General features: G+C 29.9%; 1 protein-coding gene and 1 long non-coding RNA gene across 2 annotated transcripts; one reads left to right on the forward strand and one right to left on the reverse strand.

Moving 5' to 3' along the window:
- The first annotated feature begins 5,031 nt into the window (after window positions 1-5,031).
- On the forward strand, window positions 5,032-9,296 carry LOC102629737 (glucomannan 4-beta-mannosyltransferase 9-like). Its single transcript, XM_006492108.4, has 9 exons — window positions 5,032-5,739; window positions 5,841-5,939; window positions 6,041-6,293; window positions 7,407-7,517; window positions 7,615-7,751; window positions 7,992-8,105; window positions 8,202-8,401; window positions 8,484-8,675; window positions 8,761-9,296. The coding sequence occupies exons 1-9, from the start codon at window positions 5,428-5,430 to the stop codon at window positions 8,921-8,923; spliced, it is 1,581 nt and encodes a 526-aa protein (XP_006492171.1). The 5' UTR covers window positions 5,032-5,427; the 3' UTR covers window positions 8,924-9,296.
- A 1,985-nt stretch (window positions 9,297-11,281) lies between these two features.
- LOC127901943 (uncharacterized) lies at window positions 11,282-13,570 on the reverse strand. The gene is made up of 2 exons (XR_008054312.1): window positions 13,489-13,570; window positions 11,282-11,566 (listed from the first exon to the last, which is right to left on the reverse strand). It is a non-coding gene; the product is annotated as an uncharacterized LOC127901943 (long non-coding RNA).
- Window positions 13,571-18,845: the final 5,275 nt, after the last annotated feature.

Genomic DNA, 18,845 nt, shown 5'->3' on the forward strand with positions numbered 1-18,845 from the left:
GTTTAAAAACTAAAAAATTGGGTCAATGCAATAGGCTTCGAACTCAACCAAAAAAAGAAAAAATTACGATTATGTTTGGTGTACTCTTAAGATTTTGTAGAGCAAGACTTGCGGATGTAACCTAATATCTTGCTGAATGCTGTGGGACAATTATGGTTGGTTACTGAGGATAATAGTCGGTTGCTGGTATTGTATTCTATACACACACGCACACCAAATTATATACAAAAATGAAATGCCATCAACCATAATGGCTAATATGAAATGACATTCAATATATAAAACAAATTGAAAGAAATGAAAGTTGAGATTTGATTGATATATATATATATATTCTTGGTCCAATTCGCATGATGATTCCTTTACTTCTCGTACTTCTTGTTTGTTGATTAGGAATTGGACACCACAACTCTCTATCCCATCTAACACTCTAGCTTTCTAAACTTACCCCTCAAGGTTGACCAAACATTTCTCTTTCTAATAATATCAATAATGATGATGACGATCTAAGTTGGTATTGCAATGACCCTACTAGTTAAGGGACACTAAAAAATGTGCTTAGTTTTTTACTCCGTTTTAGTTTAATTGTTTGGCAGTTGTGCTGGTAAAGTTAAGTTGTGAAAGTGTTTAATAAACATTTACAATTTGCTTTTGGTAACACTTCTGAATATTTCTTACAACTGATTAATTGAGATAATGTAATTTTTTTTTTTTTTTTGGGCGACAATTGTGGATTGGGGCTTTTGAAGTTTAAACTAGTACACTTTAATACTAAACAAAACGCTAGTCAATAGCCTTATGGATTATTAGTTGCCCAATGTAACAAACCGGGCGCCACTAATTAATAATGAGGAACTTTATTGCTTTTATTTCCACTTGATTTGTTTCGTAAACAATTTGATTTTTCATGATATAATCTTCCATGCAAGTTCTCTGGCTATAGCTGCTTTTCAAATGATTCTTTTGCTTTTTCCAATTGTTATATTGGTCTATATGCAGTTACAAATTCATGATTATGCATGCAACTTCTATTATTATAATATAAAAACAGTCTTTAAAATTTTCATTGGTAGGATTATCAAACTAAGCATCCGATGCCCATTTCAAATTTTCAATGGCCATCAAAACAACCTTTTGCATCACTTTAATATAATTTTCCTGTCTTTCATGACTTTATCAATAATTTGGTTAATTATTCTCTAAATTAATTATTTTTATTTGCCACTCAACATGAGTTCGAGCCCCCACAATACATTGTAGGGATATAATTTCCTTTCTTAATTTGAGTGAAGACAATATTTTCTCCTGTAAAATGTAAATAGAATAGTAATCTTATAAAATATGAGTTGTAATCTGAACAATAATCTCATGTAATTCTAAAAAAAGAAAATGATCTTTATTCAAGTTATGGACTCCATATATAATTTGATTCTAATTAACCTAGAAGAGACATATTCAAAATGTGGGGTTTTTTTTTCTTTCTTTCTTTTTTTTAATTAATTTTTGATTGGCCATGTTTCTGTCTGCGACACAACATATGTTTCTTGTGGGCTATTTTTTTTGGTCAAATTAATGTTAATTTGATTATATTTCATTATGTAGGGTTCAATTCCTGTAGCTACCATTGGAAAGTAAGGTATTCTTTATATTCTTAACTCAATTTTCTATTTTGTTATGATGTTTGAATGGTTGGGCTGTGTCAATCTTGATAGGTGATCTGGCTAATTCTACCTAATCAAAGTGCCACGTCATCATTTGAAAGCCTAAAATTATATAAATATAAAATTGACCAAGATTTTAGCATATAATATATCGAAACACTTCTTGCATGACGATCAGAATTCAGAAGTAAAGTACTCAATTTCTTGAAATGGTTTCATTCTTGACTACAAATTTTATAATATTTTACTCAAAAGGAAACAGGCAGATTAACAAATTCTGAAAAGCAAAGCATTTAAAAGTATATTCTGTTAGAGGCTATTGCAAAGTGTTTGACATATTCCAATTACACACCGACACATGCAAAAAATGAGCTGAAAAATATACTTTTTTTTTCCTCTTTTAGTGAAATTAATTATTCATTCTCTTGCATGAATGACTTAATCAATAAGACGCTTTTACAAGTCATACGAGGGAAATTGCTTATCCAACTACCATTTTCTCATTTTTCTTCGGCTTACAATACATTATCTTTCAATCAAAGTCACCAACTAAACTCACAGGCACTTTCCTTTCTTTTGTTTTTGTATAATGTTTTTAAGTTTTATTTCGAAAATTTTTATTTAGTGATAAAACTGTCTCAAATACTATTGTTGAATCAGAACGTTTTACCATAAATTTTGGGTCAATTAATTATTAATACAATATGCCAAATCCTCATCTGCTCGCTTGCGTCAATTAATTTATGCTTCAATTCTTATTGATTCGTAGGCTTCTGTTTCGATCATACTCCGTATTCTAAGCTTCTATCTTGATTCGTTTTTTATTTACATGACCCTAAAATTGGATTAATTAATATTTCACAAGGGCTGGTCTCAGATTTAACAGTTTCTCTAACAACTCATTTTTTTATGAAGATTTCATTTTCCTAAGAAAGAAAAGGAAACACAACTTCTATTCTGTCTTTGGTGGTGCTGTAGGCTAGCTAAGCTTTATTATTGTTGTAATTTGAGCTAAAAGAGAATCAAATCATTATGCATTTATTCTACGAAGAGTAATAATGAAATTGACATTTAAGCGTTTTATTTTCTTGAAAGTAATTTTTGACGAAAATTAGTAGCAGCATTTTGTATTACAAAGGTGTCTTGTCCATTTCTAGTATGTCCATTAATTATTGACACAATGACACCCCGTATCAAGCAAACATTATTATGAGAATCACTTGTTCAGAGAACTAATCATTCAATGTACTGTAAAGCACTTGAAATGTAGCTTTTATAAATAGATTACTAGATTGACACATTTATGCAATTTGAAAATTTATAAAACTAATTTCTTAGTAAAATAATTTTAGAATTATACAATACAATATACTAAAATTTATGATAAAAAAATTTACCAAAACCTCATATATAGATCAAATTTATTATAACATAGTTTTGATATGTCTGAATTTAAAATAGATTAGCTCAAAATTTAAAAGAATATCAATCCCTACAATATACACTCAAGAAGACTCGAAACCATAAATGAACGAGAACTGAGGTGATTAACTCTAAACCATTTAGTGGTCCTAATTTTGTAAATAGTTTGGGAGTTGACATATATCTTCTATAAGTTAAAAAGGGAGATTGCCAATTTTTCCCCTACTATAATCAATATATACAATTTGTCTCCCTACTATTTTTATAATAGCCAATAACCCCCTTAATAACATAAGTTTACAATATTACTCATATTTGCAAATACACTTTTATTCATATTTATTATAGATTAAACAAATCATATGAATGTAAATTAAAATAAAAAATTAAGTATTAAAAATAAGAAATGGATGTTTTGATGTGAAAAAATTAATAATAAAATATTTTTCTTGTACTTTTTTTTATGTTATAAGCATTTTCTTATAATAAAATTATAAGAAAATTATTATAAAAGGATAAAAAATTATTATAAGAAAACTTGAATGATAAATAAAAAATTATTAAAAAATAAATAATAAAATATTTTTCTTGTACTCTTTACATTTAATTTTAAAATATTTTAAAATATTTATTATAAGAAAATGTTTACATAGTAAAAAGTAAAAAATTATTATTATTAATTTTTTACATCAAAACATATATTTCTTATTTTTAATACTTAATTTTTTATTTAGTTTCTATTCATATGATTTATTTAATTTATAATAAATATAAATAAAAGTGTGTTTCAAAATATGGATAATATTATAAACTTATGCTCTCATGAGGGTTATTGACTATTATAAAAACAATAGGGAGAATAAGTGGTATATATTGATTATAGTAGGAAGAAATTTGCAATCTTCCTAAGTTAAAATACCATCATATATACATAAAATTTAGGTTTAATTAAATTAAGGTTATGAAAGTCGCCATGTATACTTTCTTGTGATATAAGATTTGTCATTTCTCTCACACTTTGGTCATGAAAAAAATTGCTTGACGTGATTATCAACTTATGTTCCTTTTAAATCATGCATAATTGCTAAATTATTGTCTATTTGTCTAGTGATTTTTCTGCTGGACACACTGGCAATGTCATATCAGTAGCCCATCAAATTGTACAAAATTAGTTGTAATCATATCAATTGCAATTAGGAGAATCCAATAGCTTTGCTATTCATCCATTAATAACCATTAATCACACAATGCAAAGCATATGTATTTAAAAGAAAAAGAGAGAGAGAGAGAGAGAGAGAAATCAATCACACCTTGAGGACTGTTAATAATTTTACGGAAAAAAGAATCATTATATAAAAAAATATAAATATTTCCGATAACAGTCCAAATTAAAAAGCTCCTTTAGCTGGAAAAATACTCAATTTCCCAGAGAAGTATGTTGAGGTCAAGTCCGCTAGAAACATAATTAGCAAAGTTAGCAAAGTCTACTTTAACATTATTAATTAAGCTTATAACCATAATTAAGATCCGTACCACTGCAGTAATTATTTTTCCACTTCACATGCATCAGTGTGTGTATGTGTAAGCTAATAACTGACCGACTTTCAGGTTAAAGTAATTGACATGTGAATTGATAATAAATTAATTCTTGATAAATCTTTTCATAAAGAAAGCACCCTTCAAAAAGCATAATATATGAAAAAAATTTATTCATACTTACAAAACCCATTAATTTTATTGTCGGCTTTTAGACCATTTAAAGAAAACTGAAAGTGACAGCTAAACTTGTTTTAATTTTTAATTTTTATTGTTTTTCTTTTAAATCCAATGCTAGCTAGCTGCTTGATTCTGACTGTTACTTGCCGATCGTAAGTCCTTTTCAATTTGACCAATTATAAAAATTTTGCTTCTTTCACTTATATATTTGTGTCCTCCAAGCTTAATTAATTGCATAGCTCCAAACCTTGGCTTGGCCTCTCTCTTTTCTTCTGAGAATCCCCAAGAAATTAAAAATTAAAAACCCAGTTGGGTGTGTCTCTCTGTGTAATGATTTGAGTGCACAAACTGACGCACACTTGTTTATTTTTCTTGGATTCAACTTCTTTGCTTAGTGATGATATAAAGTGTGGTGTCTCACTGTCTAGTGATCAATTCACTGCAAAAATTCCAGCTCTTGTATCACACACATTGCCTAAACGTAACTCACAAGCAAAAATCACAGCAATTGAAACTCTCTTTCATTTTGTGTGTTCTTTTCGCAAACGCACATCAAAAAGATTTTTTTCTTTCTTTATAAAGACCAAAACAATTCTTTAAACCTCGGCACTCACAAGCCACAACTACAATGGACGCAGCTTCAGCGGCCACCATCATTTTTCCTGACAGGATTTCGGGCCAAATGGGATTGATGTGGCAGCAAACGAAGGCGCCATTGATCGTGCCATTGTTGAAACTGTTAGTGTACTTGTGCTTGGCCTTGTCAATAATGCTCTTCGTTGAAAGAGTTTACATGGGGATTGTCATTGTCTTGCTGAAATTATTTGGCCGAAAACCCGAAAAAAGATACAAATGGGAGGCTATTAAGGATGATGTTGAACTTGGTAACTCAGCTTATCCTATGGTCTTGGTACAAATTCCAATGTACAATGAAAAAGAGGTAAAAAAATGTTTTTCTTTTCTTTCAATTCATGGCATCTAATCTTGTTTTGTATCGATATAATGATATGTTTACTGTTCCATTGTGATCATTATCTTCAGGTTTATCAGCTATCTATTGGAGCTGCATGTGGGCTCTCATGGCCGTCTGATCGGATTACAATTCAAGTTCTTGATGACTCAACAGACCCAACAATTAAGGTTAACTTTATAATTTGCCAATTCACATGCATGGACAATTAACAATCCGTGTGTGTGTGTGTGTGTCATTTTTTGGACTAATTAAATTAAATTAAGTGCAGGATTTGGTGGAGCTAGAGTGCCAAAGATGGGCAAGCAAAGGCATAAACATAAAGTATGAGATAAGAGATAATAGAAATGGATACAAAGCTGGGGCTCTAAAAGAAGGCATGAAGCATAGCTATGTTAAGCAATGCGACTACGTTGCAATTTTTGATGCTGACTTTCAGCCTGAACCTGACTTTCTTTGGCGCACCATTCCATTTCTCGTACACAACCCAGATATTGCTCTTGTCCAAGCTCGCTGGAAATTTGGTAAATTAATTAATTTTAATCTTATTCACTAATTAATTAACCTTAATTGATTTTTTGGTTTTGGGGTCTTTAGTTAGTTACTTAACCACCATGCTAAACTTGAATGTCGGCCTGTCGGTGATCATTTTATAAGAAGCATGTGTCCAAATTTGCTTTGCTTTTTCTTTTTTCTTTTTCTTTTACAATTTGATTTATTTTTTATTTTTATATTAAAACTGAATGATATCATTGATTGAAGAATATTGTAGAGGTGGTGGTTGTACTTGTATTTTTGTTCTTGATATTTATTTGAACAAATAATACGAGTCACACATCACGCCACGTATTTGTTACTAGTTATCAATCCCCACAAGTAAACTGAGATTTTCTCTTAATCTAGTATGTTTAACCATGTGATTAGAGCAATTTGAGGTCTTTATAACATGGATCAAAGAATCATAGTAGAAGAAGCAGAAGCCGGTGCCAGCTTTTTTAATCATTAAAAAAATCAGGAAAAGTTTTGGCCAAGTGTTTCACTTTTTGTTTAGATTTGGGGGCATGACATTGAAGCTACCATAGCTGGCAGTTCAATTTTTTTATTGGTTCAAAGTCATGGTGAATAGGCTACCGGTAAAATAAAGTGGTACTTTTTGTGATTTGTCTTTAGAACGAAAGATTTCATTGGTTCAAACCACCGATCCTTATTAAATATGATTTTCTTTTAAGGGGAAACAACAGTCAGATAATTAAGATATTAAACTCTATGTGATGTGATGCATTAACCAAGAATAAATTGAGTGTCACACGTTTAGGAAAACTAATCAGTCGTTTTCAAATAATTGGATCTTTGGTCGGCCTTTTCGTTTTGATTTCTTGAGTTATTTTATGGAGAACTAATTAATTAAATATATGTTGATAAAACGGTTAATGTACCATAGATGTTACACGTGACCTAATATCAAAGTTAAGGTCTCGTAACTTTGTAATATATTTATTTCCGTTTCTAGTTTCATTGGACTTAATTTATGACAAAATTGGAGTTTTGAAACATTTAAGATCAATTTGAAACAATAGACAAATTATTGGGTCAGCATTTGGTTAGTGATGATGGGTATTTTTTGGATGGCACTGCAGTTAATGCAGATGAATGCTTAATGACAAGGATGCAAGAGATGTCACTAGATTACCATTTCACTGTGGAACAAGAAGTTGGCTCTTCAACCTATGCCTTCTTTGGTTTCAATGGTGAAACCACAACCCTGTGACTATTTTACAAATAATGCAATATTTTATTTATGTAAATAATTTTTGTAACTTAAAAGCTGGATTAAATGCGTTACAGGGACAGCTGGTGTATGGAGAATTTCAGCACTCAATGAGGCTGGAGGGTGGAAGGACAGAACCACTGTGGAGGACATGGATTTAGCAGTTAGAGCCAGTCTCAAAGGCTGGAAATTTGTTTATGTTGGTGACCTCAAGGTATATTGTTTCTATTGATTATTTAAAAGATTATTTGAAAGATCTTATGACATGATATGTGTACATTTATGTAGTTTACCGTTAATATTTAATTATATATATATATATATATATATATATATATATATATATATATATATATTTTAATAATTACCAATCACCACTTTATAAAAAGATTAGCACAATGCTCTAATCAGTGTGGAATCTAAATTCCTTTTGAAATGTTTGTATAATTGATAGGTGAAAAATGAATTGCCAAGTACGTTCAAGGCCTATAGATATCAACAGCACAGATGGTCTTGTGGCCCTGCCAATCTCTTCAAGAAAATGGTAGGAGAAATCATGAGAACAAAGGTATGATTAATGCTTAATATGCTTAAGCTCTGGTTAGTTTCCGTATTTTCCCTTGTAACCATTTTGTCTGATCTTGTTGTTTCTTTCTTCTTGCAGAAAGTCACTCTGTGGAAGAAGTTGTATGTGATTTACAGTTTCTTTTTCGTCCGGAAAGTTGTTGCACATATTGTCACATTTGTATTCTACTGCGTCCTTTTGCCGGCAACTGTTTTGTTTCCTGAAGTTGAAGTTCCCAAATGGGGAGCTGTCTATATTCCTTCCATCATCACTCTCCTTAATGCAGTTGGCACTCCAAGGTCTATTTCACTTCTTGTTGCTCATATTGTCACATTTGTGGTTTAATTATTTTATGAGTTTCTAACAATACTTTTCTTGCAGATCACTCCACCTATTGGTTTTCTGGATCCTATTTGAAAACGTCATGTCGTTGCATCGAACCAAGGCCACATTCATCGGCTTGCTGGAGGCCGGAAGAGTTAATGAATGGGTTGTCACGGAGAAATTGGGAGATGTCAAGTCAAAACTAGGCGGAAAAACTCTCAAGAAACCTCGTATTAGGATTGGAGAAAGGTATGTTTTAGTTCAAAGCAGCCGTTTAATTGTACGAGAGAGGTTCAGGGTTCAAATCCCGCTCACATTATTTGATAGTGAACAGGGTGCATGTGCTAGAGCTTGGTGTTGGGGCTTACCTCTTCCTTTGTGGCTGCTATGATGTTGCTTTCGGAAAGAATCATTATTTCATATACCTGTTTCTTCAATCCATTGCCTTCTTCGTCGCCGGAGTTGGTTATGTTGGCACATTTGTTCCCAATTCTTAGCAGAATTTTATGGGAAGATTAATCATCTCCAGAATGCATTGTTGCCACATCTCTGTTTCTTCAACAGATGATGTGTGATTTAATTCATTTGAAGCTTCATTTGTTCAGATTGTTGCATTTTTAGACTACTAAACAAAAGGTTGGTTTATTCTTTTATAGTGAATTTGAGCAATGGTTATAAATTTTTACATGTATAGATATGGAAAAAAGAAATTTGAAGGGAAAGTGAAGTACAAAATTTTCTCTGATAGCAGCGAAGGGGTTTTCAATTGAGTAGATAATTAATGTGAACATTATTGGATTGTTTGTAAAATAATGGGTTGAGGTTTTTGTCATGAGAAAATAAAGCTGGTGACAAGGATTTTAAAATTAATATCATTGAGATCATTTCAATATTTTGTTAATTCTGTATTGATATTACTCGATTTTTTTTTAAATCTTTCATTTGTAATTTTATGGTAATATTTTCTTTTATTTGAAAAAAATAAAGGAGCTCAAAAAGCATCTTTTTTTTTTCTAAAGTCAAATCATCCCAAGCAATCATAGAAGGTAAATTTACAAAAATAGCTTTAAAGCTTTTCTATTTTTTAAATTTAGCCCCCCAAATTTTTTCATATCATAAATAGTCAAAAAAAAATGTTGCACTAAATTACCTCCACATTTCCACACTCCAAACTCTCTCTATCAACACTCTAAACTTTTGCTCTTGAACGGCAAATAACGACCGACAAACGGTGACAACAACAGCAATGGGGATGGTAAACTAAAATCCAACTGAATCCACCATAATCTATCTGAATTAGAAACAAATCCAAGAAATTGAAAGAGCCAAAACCCTAGGTTAGCAAACCTCAGCTTTTTTTAATGATTTGAATTTGATTGGGATTCTAGATGATTATAGGTTGTTAGAGTGATATAATGAAACAAAATTTACCTAAAATGATGAGTTATAACTATTGCACATTAGGTGTTTGATGAAATTCCTCTTAAATAGTTTATGTTTAGTTTTTGTATAATCAAGGTGTGACAAGGGGTTAGTTTAAAAAAAAAAGGTGTGACAAGGGGTTTGTTGAGTTGCGTACATTGTTTTTCGTATACTAAGTGTGATGGAGAGTAAATTTGGTGATCGATGAAAGAACGGAACACGCGGCTATCGCATGTAGCACACGCACACGTTGCACACAGCGCCCCTGCACTGGTGCCTATTGCGTGCGTGCAAAAGGGTGTGACAGGCACCCTGTCGCACCATGTTTTGGGCAATAGGCACCCAATCGCACTAAATGACAATCCTTTTTGTGTTGTTGTTAATGTTGCGGATTTATTGACATGTAATTGTGTATTATAACAATTTAATTATGTAACTTGTATCAAATAAATGGCGAAACCAAAAATATCAAAGTATAATCCATATGAACCGACGAATTAATTAGCATGACGAAGGTACCTTATGGCGATCACTTTCTTCCCTGGGCGTATAACAAGTATGTGTAAATTAGATATAGTTGTAAAAGTCATCCAAGAAAAATTAACAAAACGACAGCTGAAACTGTTCAAGATGAAATATTTGGGCATTTCATGGAGTGCCAAAACTTTCCATTCAGTGGCATAATTGTACGTAAGGTGTTGCTTAGGCAAGTAGCCCATGGAGAAAGAAACGAAAAAAATCAGTTATGGCAAGTGGCCCATAGAGAAAGCAACAAGAAAGATCAGTTATGGTTTCAAATTAGTGAGAATTTGATATGCTTATCAGTTAGAGAGTGGTGCCCAGTTACAAGACTTTGTTATGGTAAAGATGTCGTACTAAAAAAGCAAAAAACGGTGCACATTATTCTATACCTTTTATGTAACACCCCAATCCAAACTCCGAGGGCAAACCTGATCACAACTCACGTATGAATTTAAATAACTCTTTACAACCAATAACAATTCAAGCATCAAGTATATTAGACAGCGGAATAATTTAAGAATTTGGCCAAACCATCTACCATCGTTAATTCAAGTCCTTCTCACTCATCATGAATTAATCCTGACTTTTGGAAACTGAATCACAATAAACTATAATGAGTATAAAACTTAATAAACAAACTAGTTTTTCTTATACCAAAATACATTCACACTTATATATAATGCAAATGGATGATATGCCATTATCTTTTCAAAATATAGTGAAACAATTTCATCAAAACCTTTTTTTTTTTTGTTGCTTTCAAACTTTCACATTTTCTTTCAACAAAATATATCCTGCAATGTGGCACTTTATAGTATGTGTGGCACTTTGTACTATGTGTGGTACTTCGCAGCACATCGACCCTCGAGAGATGGTCCCTCATGCAAAATCTCATAAATCATAAATTCCACTTGTTAAAATCCACTTCTCATTCATAGAAAACTTAATGCATTTTCGCGCTTATGCTAATGAAATTTCACACGTACATATGCCGACGTACATAATCACACTCAACACATAATAATACATCACATAAGCATATGGACAGAGACATATAAATCAATATCCGTACATATCAAAAATAGTCTTTTTCACACAAGTCAAACATATATATTGTTTATTGTGATTCATTTAAAAGTCTAGTTTACTTACCTCTTACCATCCACACTTAACAAAAGCGTATTGACATCATCAACCTAAAAATCATCAATAAAATTCTTATAAGATATAATTGAGTTATGATCATAAACTCCAATATTCTCAAGTATCCCATTTTAAATAGCTCCTAAACTAAACCTTAAATGCCCTCAATATTCGTTCCTCAAAACCAAATAGTCCATCTTCTTTGATTTTTAATAAGTTATTACCTTATTGGAAAAATCTCAAATTTTATAAAGCATATGCTGACTTGAAAATTCATTAGTAAAAATGTCATAGCTTAATTCCTTCAAAAACTAAACTATTGAAAATAACTTACGTTTCAAACATCATCAATTCTGTTAAACAGTTTTCTGTTCTGGACATGCTTACTTTAAAAATACAAAACAATTTATTGTTTCAGTATAAAATCATGAAAATTTCCAGAATCACACTAGACATATATAAAAATCCCTAGTCCAAATTTCATAATTTTTTTAATAAGTCTAGTTATGGTAAAAATAATTTCGTAATCAATGTTCTTCACTGAAATCAGAAATTTTCAAGTTTTCATACTTGATTTCAAAAAAATAGTAATTAATTGAAATCTTATTTGATCAGCTTGGAAAAATTTTCAAAACATTCTGGAAGATATCTAGTTTAGTGGTGGACCTACATGTGGGCTAGACTGGGCTGTAGCCCGGTCTAGTCCAGACAAAATCGTTTATACCCCTTAATGTTTCATCAATTTATAAAATAATAGAGTTTTAATTTTATTTACATATATGTCCCTAACTCAATTATCCTTATATTTTCATCAATTTAGTATAACAATAGAGTTTTTATTTAATATTCAAATATGTCCCTAACCCAATTACCCTTATGTTTTCATCAATTTTATATAACAATAGAGTTTTTATTTTGTTTACAAATACGTCCCTTATTCACTTATATTATTTTCAATTGAAATTAGTGACTTATTCTATAAAATGATTAAATCATATATTTATTGAATAGATTGAAAACATTAGGGAGCAAAAATTTTATTACTGCTTTAATTTATTTTAAAAAACTTCTAATTGAAAAAAAAATGTCAATGTAATAGAACATCGTCACTAGTAGTAAAAGTACTTATAGAAACAACATGTAGTAACAATTATCAATATTTTTATAAAATTTTTATGTGAATTTTCAGATTTTATTTATTAGTTATATTAACTAAGATAGAAAATAAAATTTGAGTATTTTAAGGAGGTTTTGATAGAATAATCATCAATATCTAGTTCTTTAAAGAGAGATAGAGCGCTGACAAAGAAACAACTACACCCAAATACATTTTTACTGAATTGAGTTTAGTTTATTATTGAAACTTTTGACTAATAATACATTTACAATTTGAAAGGATGAATAAATTTTATGTTTAATTTATTAAGTTTGGTAATTTAGTACTTCACTTTAAATATAAAAGTTTTACTTGCAATTTTTAATTGATTGTAATTACATGTATTGATCTATTTTAATTTAAAATTCTTAATTGATTTTTTAATCCTTATATAATTATATATTATTATAGGCTGCAATGTCAGATTCTATCATTGAAAAGTAGTGTTTTCATATTCAAGTTGTCTTTTGTTTTTTACTTTTTTTAATTATTTTTGTTTATAGTCCATATTTAGAGAGATAAGATTTTTGGTGTTCTTCCTTATTTAATGTACTTATTTTTATATATAATTTTTTATATTCGCTTCAAAATAAAAATTTTAATTTAGCCTGGGGTAATATTAAGTTCTGGATCCGCCCCTGGTCTAGTTTAACATGTCCAAAATCAAGAATTAAAATCAATTTGTACAAATTATTATGATTTTCAAAATAACACACTGTCAGCATATTTTCTATAAAATTTTAGGTTTCTATTTCTGTTGCAAATATCTAATCATGCTTCTCCATAACAGATTAATGAAAACCAAGAATTAAAACTTACCTCCAATCTTCTCTCAACTTGATTTTTTTCCCTCTCTATCTTTTTTTTTTAATCATAGCCGATCTCTCTTTCTCTCTCTTATAATGGGAAAGACATCTTATTTTTTTTATACTAGGGTAAAACGATCACGAAAAAATTAAAAAGACTTATATACCCTCAGGAGAATTGGGGTATTACATTCTACCTTCAAACTCAGATCTTGCTATATATCTATATATATATAAACATATTTTATATAAAATTTAATAATTTTCCATTATCCACATGTCCTAATTATATCTTGTTACTTTAGTGGAATATTAATAATCATACTAACAAATTACTACTTATACATTATTAAAATACAAAAAGAATTGTATAAAAATAATTAAAGTTAAAGTGAATTTTTAGATATTTTGCTCTTTTACCGTACGAGAGTAAAATAGTCATATTACTTTATTTTAAGGCAACCTTATAGATCAAACATAATTAAAAAAAACATAGTCTTAAACAAATAAATGAATATCAAATAAATTACCACTCACACGTCATTAAAATAGAAATTTCATAAAAATAATTAAAGTTAAAGTAAATTTTTTAGATATTTTATTACTTTTACATGAGGGAGAAGTAGTCATATTAATTTATATTAAAGCAACTTTATTGATCAAATACTCAAAAAAATAATATGGATTTAATTGATTAATTTTTTAATTTCTTCTTAATTTGAACTTTAAAAAATAATGTGAACTTGTTTTAATAATTTTTTGAAAATGGGATGGGTTTATAAAAATTTTGTAGAGTGGAAATATCGCCACCCTTAATTTAATAGGATAAAATGATAAATACTCTTCTAATCCTTATAATTAAAGCTAATTAATTATTCAATCAGTGCATTTGTTTTCAGAAACTTTTTAATCAATACACACTTGTCGTTACATTCATGATAGCTATTAAATCTAATTAGGGATGACAATTCTTCTGTTGTAGGATCCCATCTCATTTGGGACAAGATTAGAATATATTTTTGTCCAAAAAAAATAAAGAAACATGAATGACATTTTTTTTGTCCCATTTACATATGTGGGATAGGATTGGGATTGGCAAATCCCGTCCCATCTCATCTCATTCCATTTCATTGTCAACCCTAGTTATTGGTTTGATTTATTATCATATTATTGAATTATTGGATATTTAACATAGCTAAAGTTGGTTACTCTCCAAATCTATAGTTTTTAAAGCGTAAGTCTTAATATTAATGAGCAATGGAAGCAAACAAATAGATAAAAAAATTTAGCATGAAATTATATTTGAACATGCATGTAGTCAAAATGAAACTATTATTTGATTATTCTATTTTATATTTATTCAAAAAAATTGCTATATTGAATTATGATGATCTTTAAAAAAAGTCAAAATTTATTTATTTATATTTGAGTTTATTTAGGATAATGAGATGGGACAAGATATTTAACGGGACGGAACTCGGATAAATTTTTATCTTAAAAAAAATAAAAGGAAGGAAATGAGAATTTTTTTTATCCTACTTTTATATATAAGACTAGACTGAGATTGACAAATCTCGTCATATTTCATCACATTACCAACCCTAAATCTAACTAATCCTTAAGTAAAGAATAAAAATTTTATTTAATAAAACGTAAAATTTAAACAAACCTGACATGCAACAGTTAAACATATATTCAGAAATCAAAACGTAGATTGTGTGAAATTTCGCACCAGAATTTGTGCAAATTGTTTGTCCCTTCATCGCTATCATTGTCGCTTACAGGTTCACGCAAACAAATATTAATTTAATTGGATAAATATTCTTTCAATCTTTATAGTTAAGCTAATTACTCAATTAGTCACTGTATTTTCAAAACTTTTATAATTAAATCACTCTTGTCGTTATGTCTCTAGCTGTTGGATCTAATTAATTTTCGACGGAAAAATTAAGGAATGGATGCGACAACAGACGTGTCTTTAGAGAATTCTTATGCACCCTATTTTTTGTGTCATTAAACAAGATGGTGACTAACTGGTCGTCGATAATGAATTTGACTTTACCCCTCCCCTTTGGTGCACCGTAGATGGGCCTCATGAGAAAGGGCCCTTTCGAATGTTACGGCCCAGAAAAGGCATTAATTTCCCATAGCGTTATGGGGGCTCCAACTGATGGTTCTCCCCACCTCTTTCTTTGAAGCGGAAAGGCATAGATTCTTCGAAACCTCTTGATTAAAGTGAATACGCCTTGATCCCAAGACTAGCTGCGGATTGGGTTCTTCCTTTTATCCGGACTAACACTAATTGTGTGATTTTGACTCAACTACTCCCCCTGTCACAATAGAAATCGAGAATGGAGGTTACTTTACTACCTTTCTCCGTGAACAATATTTCTTTCCTTGCCTCCAGAGAGTAGCCTTATTATTAATCTCCCTTCAGTGAGTGAACCACCCGCGGGGGGTGGCGCGGAAGTGTGCTATAATAAGTTGTGAAACAATTATAATTTTATCTAATATAACATAAAATTTAAATGATTTCGACAAAAAAAACGTGTTTATAATTTAAATGATTTCGACAAAAAACGTGTTTATGGCCCATCTTTGACAATGACATTCCATTGTAATGGCGCAGACGTGATGCACATTAAGCCTATCAAGGCCAGAGACAAGTTTTGATAAGAAAATGCCACGCGTGGGTCATACAAAGCTGAAATCGGATTATTTCTTCGGTTCAATCTATTGCAAGTTCGTTTTCTCTGTTAAATCTATCAAATATTCTCTTGACCTATTACTCAATCATGCTTCTTTATAAGAAGAAAATCTTTTAATTTTCAAAAAGGGATGAATTAAAAGTTAAAAAAAACATACGCTCATGCATTATATTTTGTCTTGTAATGTAGTGAAATGTGTGTATTTTTTTTGTGTTGTTGTTAATGTTGTGGATTTATTGACATGTAATGTAACAATTTAATTATGTAACTTATATTAGATAAATGGCGAAATTGAAAATAAAAAATTATAATCCACCCAGACCGACGAATGAACCGGGCATGATGAAGGTACCTTATGGTGATCACTTCTCCAGACGTATCACAATTATGTGTAAATTAGATACGGTTGTAAAAGTTATTTGGGAAAAATTAACAAAACGACAGTTGAAACTATTAAAGGATGAAATATTTGGGCATTTCATGAAGTGCTGAAACTTTCAATTCAATATTATAATTGTGCATAACATGTTTCTTAGGCAAGTGGCCAATAGAAAAAGTAACAAAAAAGATCAGTTGTGGTTTCAAATGAGTGAGGATTTGATACGCTTATCAGTTAGAGAGTGGTGCCGAGTTACAAGACTTTACTATGGTAAAGATGTCATACTGAAAAAGTAAAAAACAGTGAACATAATTCTATACCTTCTACATTCAAAGTCGGAATATATATATATATATATATATATTGTTTGGGAATTTAGTTTTATATTTTATAATCTAACATATTTTATATAAAATTTAATAATTTTCCATACTCCACATGTCCTAATTATATCTTGTTAGTTTAGTGGAATATTAATAATCATATTAACAAATTACTACTTATACATTATTAAAATACAAAAAAAATTGTATAAAAAATAATTAAAGTTAAAGTAAATTTTTAGATACTTTGGCACTTTTACCTCATGAGGGTAAAATAGTCATATCACTTTATGTTAAAGCAACCTTATTGATCAAACATAATCTTAAATAAATAAATGAATATCAAATAAATTACCACTTACACGTCATTAAAATAGAAAAAATTGCATAAAAAATTATTAAAGTAAATTTTTTTGCATAAAAAATTTATTGATCAAATATAATAAAAAAAATAGTCTCAACAAATGAATATGGATTTAATTGATTAATTTTTGAATTCCTTCTTGATTTGAACTTTAAAAAATAATGTGAACTTGTTTTAATAATTTTTAAAAAATGGGATGGGTTATAAAAATTTTGTAGAGTGGAAATATCATCACCCTTAATTTTATAGGATAAATACTCTTCTAACCCTTATAATTGAAGCTAATTAATTATTCAATTAGTGTATTTGTTTTCAGAAATTTTTTAATCAATACACTCTTGTCGTTACATTGGTGATAGCTATTGAATCTAACTAGGGATGTCAATTCTTCTATTGGGATGGGATCTTGCAGGGGACGAGATTGAAATATATTTTTATCCCAAAAAAAATAAAGGGGAGGGAATTAGATCTTTTTTGTCCCATTTACATATGTGGGACATGATTGAAATTGGCAAATCCCGTCCCACCTCATCCCGTTGCCAACCCTAGTTATTGGTTTGGTTTATTATTATATTATTAAATTATTAGATTTTTAACATGGCTGAAGTTGATTACTGTCCAAATCTATAGTTTTTAAAGTGTAAGTCTTAATGTTAATGTGCAATTGAAGCAAACAAACAGATAAAAAGTTTTGAGTCTGAAATTATATTCGAACATGCATGTAGTCAAAATGAAATTATTATTTGATTATTCTACTTTATATTTATTCAAGATTTTTGCTATATTGAATTATGATGATTTTTAAAAGAAAAAAATCAAAATTTATTTATTTACATTTGGGACTATTTAGGATAATGAGATGGGACGAGATATTTAACAGGACGAGAGTAATTTTTGTCTTCAAAAAAATAAAGGGACGGAAATAAGATTTTTCTTATTCCATTTTCATAAATGGGACTGAACTGGGATTGACAAATCCCTTCATATTCCATCCCATTACCCACCCTAAATTTAACTAATTTTTAAGGAAAGAGTAATAATTTTATTTAATGAAACATAAAATTTAAACAAACCTGGCATGCAACAGTTAAACACATATTTAGAAATCAGAACGTACATTGTGTGAAATTTCACACCAGAATTTATGCAAATTGTTTGTCCCTTCGCAGCTATCATTGTCGCTTACAAGTTCACGTAAACAAATATTAATTTAATTAGATAAATGTTCTTTCGATCCTTATAGTTAAGCTAATTACTCAATTAATCACTGTATTTTCAAAAAATTTACAATTAAATCACTCTTGTTGTTATGTCTCTAGCTGTTGGATCTAATTAACTTTCAACGGAAACATTAAGGAATGAGTGCGGGGTTCAACTATGGTGCAATTGTGGTAGCATCCCATAATTGTTTTCAACCATTTGATCTAAGTATGGTGAGTACAAATGGCTAGATCCGATGGCGTGCAACTGTGATATGGTACCACAGTTGCACCATAGCTAAGTCCATGGTTGCGACAACAGACTTGTTTTTAGAGAATTCTTATGCACCTTTTTTTTTTTTGGTCATTAAACAAGATGGTGACAAACTGCTCGTCT

Source organism: Citrus sinensis, chromosome 4, assembly GCF_022201045.2.
Source record: "Citrus sinensis cultivar Valencia sweet orange chromosome 4, DVS_A1.0, whole genome shotgun sequence".
NCBI classification, from domain to species: domain Eukaryota; kingdom Viridiplantae; phylum Streptophyta; class Magnoliopsida; order Sapindales; family Rutaceae; genus Citrus; species Citrus sinensis.

What these genes read in the sequence shown, in the direction of transcription:
- LOC102629737 (XM_006492108.4), top strand. Translation starts at nt 5,428, where the DNA reads ATGGACGCAGCTTCAGCGGCCACCATCATTTTTCCTGACAGGATTTCG. An exon ending in TGCCTTCTTTGGTTTCAATG is followed by an intron (nt 7,518 to 7,614) that starts GTGAAACCACAA and finishes AATGCGTTACAG; the next exon opens with GGACAGCTGGTGTATGGAGA. An exon ending in TTTATGTTGGTGACCTCAAG is followed by an intron (nt 7,752 to 7,991) that starts GTATATTGTTTC and finishes TATAATTGATAG; the next exon opens with GTGAAAAATGAATTGCCAAG.